The 3,048-nt window shown below is 54.6% G+C and overlaps 1 protein-coding gene across 3 annotated transcripts; it reads left to right on the forward strand.

The window, feature by feature from the left end:
* The first annotated feature begins 393 nt into the window (after positions 1-393).
* On the forward strand, positions 394-1,810 carry Pigy (phosphatidylinositol glycan anchor biosynthesis class Y). Of its 3 annotated transcripts, none has more exons than XM_026779279.1 (2): positions 394-1,049; positions 1,187-1,810. In XM_026779279.1, the coding sequence occupies exon 2, from the start codon at positions 1,457-1,459 to the stop codon at positions 1,670-1,672; it is 216 nt and encodes a 71-aa protein (XP_026635080.1). In that variant the 5' UTR covers positions 394-1,049; positions 1,187-1,456; the 3' UTR covers positions 1,673-1,810. The 3 variants fall into 3 exon arrangements, with proteins under 3 accessions (XP_026635080.1, XP_005347005.1, XP_013201637.1); XM_005346948.3 differs by having other exon boundaries at positions 394-778; XM_013346183.2 differs by having other exon boundaries at positions 394-743.
* The last annotated feature ends 1,238 nt before the right edge of the window (positions 1,811-3,048 follow it).

Consider the following 3,048-nt stretch of genomic DNA (forward strand, 5'->3'; position numbering starts at 1 on the left):
TGCGGCAAATATGCTCCTATCCTACCTCCAATGGGAACGGCGCACAGGACGCCCAGCCAGAGCCTGCAGGGAGCCCACGGACCCCTCTATCAAGCGCCTCTCCTCGCGGTTCTGGCTTTACCGGTCGTCCAAGACCTCGGGGGCGGAGCTTGAGCGCGGGCGAAGTCTCGCGCCGTCCAATGAGCACGCGCGGGTCCGTTCCATCGCGGGATCTGGGTCTCTCGCTCCGCCCCCTGCAGGCGATTTGACGGGGCCGCTGGCCGAGGGTGCCCCGCCCCCGAGGAGCGGTGACCGGCACTGCTAGGCGCCGCCGGACCCGGGATCCCTGCTGGCCCGCGAGCGGTGAGTTCAGGGTCAGGAGGTCCCGAGAGACCGGCAGACGAGCTGTTGGAAGCAGCAGGGGCAGGGCTTTGGCCGCCTCGCGCCAGCTAGGCGTCTGCGCCACGGACGCCTCCGGTTCCGCTCGGTTGACTGGTTCGCTTTCGGCTCGGCTGGGTTCGGCTTGTCCTGCTTCTGTTCGGCTCGGCTCTGTCCGGCTCCCTTCGGTTCTGTCCGCCTGGCCATCGCTTCCCTCCGCGGACCAGAGGTGGCAGCGGGACCCCGGGACCCCTTCGCGTCCCCGTGGGTCCAGAGCTGGTGCTGTTTTTCTGTCAGTGCAGTGATGGCAGGCAGCTCGTGACGAATCTCCCGGTTCCGGTGCTGATTCCCAGCCGGTCCTCGGCATATGGGAAGCATCCACTCAGGTGCTGAGGTCTGCCTTCGTCTGACGTGAATCAGGGTTTGTAGGCCTCCTTTCACGTCCCCAGTTCACAAAACACGATCAGCACCTGCCCTTCATTCTACTTTTCAAATTACTTCCCAAAGGACTAGATGACACGTTGTGGTGTTTTGAGGTGCCATTCTTCTGCCTCCCCCTCAGTACTGATATTCCTGGCGTGAGTCACCACAGGCAGTTTTGGAAGACACTCTTTTTAGAAGATTTGTTTACTAGTTGGGCATAGTGGCTTGGGGACGCTGATGGAGGAGGACCACACGTTCGAGGCCAGCCTGTAGATCTCAGCAATCCTCTTTCGTCTCTAACCCGCTCAGTACTGGAGTTGCCGGCTGCTTCTCTGTACCCCTTCCTTTGCTCTCCCCTCCCTTTTCCCCCTCCATTTTGTCACTCGGTTGTGCTTTTCTCGTACAGTTACGAATCCTTTGCTCTGCGGGGGACGTGTGTGTTGTCTGCGGTCGCTGGTAACTGCTGCAGGTGACGTGCATCGGTGGATCTGGTCAGAACAAGGTTGAGGAGCCCGCACCTCCGGCCCCAGGCCGCTGGGTTCCTTGTGTGTCTTTAGGAAGCGTGGCCTCATGCCTGGATGAATGAGGAGTCGGGACGAAGGGAAGAAAAGAGGAGCAGAACCTTGAAAGCAACCGAGTTTTCGTGATACTGTTTACCTTTTAAGAAGGGAGGAGGATGATCCCGTCCCTGCCCACCCTGACTGTCCTCATCCCGCTGGTGTCCCTGGCAGGCCTGTTCTACTCCGCCTCTGTGGAGGAAGGCTTCCCCCAGGACTGCACCAGCGCCAGCAGCCTGTGTTTCTACAGCCTGCTCTTGCCAGTCACCGTGCCCGTCTACGTGTTCTTCCACCTTTGGACCTGGATGGGGCTGAAGCTCTTCAGACATAATTAGCGCAGCCCCGCCCCCCTCGCTAGGGAATCTGCGCTGGAGATTCTTGGTACTTGGGCTCTGCCCTCGAGGTTTGTAGATTCTGACGTCAGTGCTGTAGCCGAATAACACTTTCAATAAAATGTCTTGAGGGAGAGGAGACCACCAGTCTATTGAAGACTATTTCTTTTCTTTTTAAGACTTATTTTTAATTACGTGTCCGGATGTAGGTATGTGCATGTGCCTGTGGGTGGCCGAAGAGGCCACACGAGTGTTGGATTTCCTGGAGCCGTCCGAAATGGGTGCTGGGAGCTGAATTTGGGTCCTCTGTGAGGGTAGCAAGTTAAGTATGTGCTCTTAACTCCTGAGCCATCTGTCCAGCCGACCATCTCATTTCCTTTCTCTTCTCTTTTAGTTCAGACTAACCTCAAACTGTGGGGAGGATGATCTTGACCTTTCTGCCCTCCTGCTTTCAACCCCAGAGTGCCCAAATCCCAGGCAAGCACCACCACATCCATTTCTGCGGTGCTGAGGAAGGAGCCCAGGGCTTCAGCATGCTAAGCCAGCACTCTCCCAGCTACCCAGCCCCAAAGACCATTTTTTAAAAATCCCATTCTTTTAAATATTAGTCTTTTGGAAGCTGAGCATGGTGGCACACACCTTTAATCCCAGAACTTGGGAGGCAGAGATGGGAATCTCCATGAGTTTGAGGCAGCCTGATCTCCAGAATGAGTTCCAGACCAGCCATGGCTGCATAGTAAGACTGTCACAAACAATAATTTGGAGTTTTGTTTCAGTTTCAAGATCAATGGTAAAGTCTTATGTTATGGGTGACTGCACTGACAGGAGCTGGTGGAAAATGTGTTAGAGTACCTGGAAGCTGGAGATATCAAGTACTTACCCCGATTCTGAGTTTGTATCTGCGCAGATGGCTCCGCAGTTTCTTGGCACTAGGTGCTCTTGAAAAGGACTCCATTCAGTTCCCAGTACCCATGTTGGTGGCTCACAACTCCCTCTTCTGGAGTCTGGGCACCTGCAAACATGTGGCATGTATTCACACACACACACACACACACACACACACACACACACACACACACACAATTTAAATAAAGAGGAAAACAAATCTGACTTTATATAAAGTTACCTTTATTTTTTTGGCATCAGGTGTTACCACTGGTGGAGGTCAGGGTTAGGGTCGGTGTTTCCTGGTTCTTGGTTTCTTATTCAAAGAATTGAAATAAAAGCCCACATACAGATGTGTAAGGTTGAGAGGAGACTACGCAGAGCGAGGCTATAGAGCAGGCGAGCAGATATTTGAGCCTACGGCGCTGTTCTTACTTAAGCTGCCCCTCCTGTTCCTCTGCACCTCCTTACAGCTCCTGCACCTGCAGCGCAGC

Source organism: Microtus ochrogaster, chromosome 5, assembly GCF_000317375.1.
Source record: "Microtus ochrogaster isolate Prairie Vole_2 chromosome 5, MicOch1.0, whole genome shotgun sequence".
NCBI classification, from domain to species: Eukaryota; Metazoa; Chordata; class Mammalia; order Rodentia; family Cricetidae; genus Microtus; species Microtus ochrogaster.

Excerpts from the sequence above, each read along its gene's own strand:
- Pigy (XM_026779279.1), top strand. The coding sequence starts at position 1,457 with ATGATCCCGTCCCTGCCCACCCTGACTGTCCTCATCCCGCTGGTGTCC.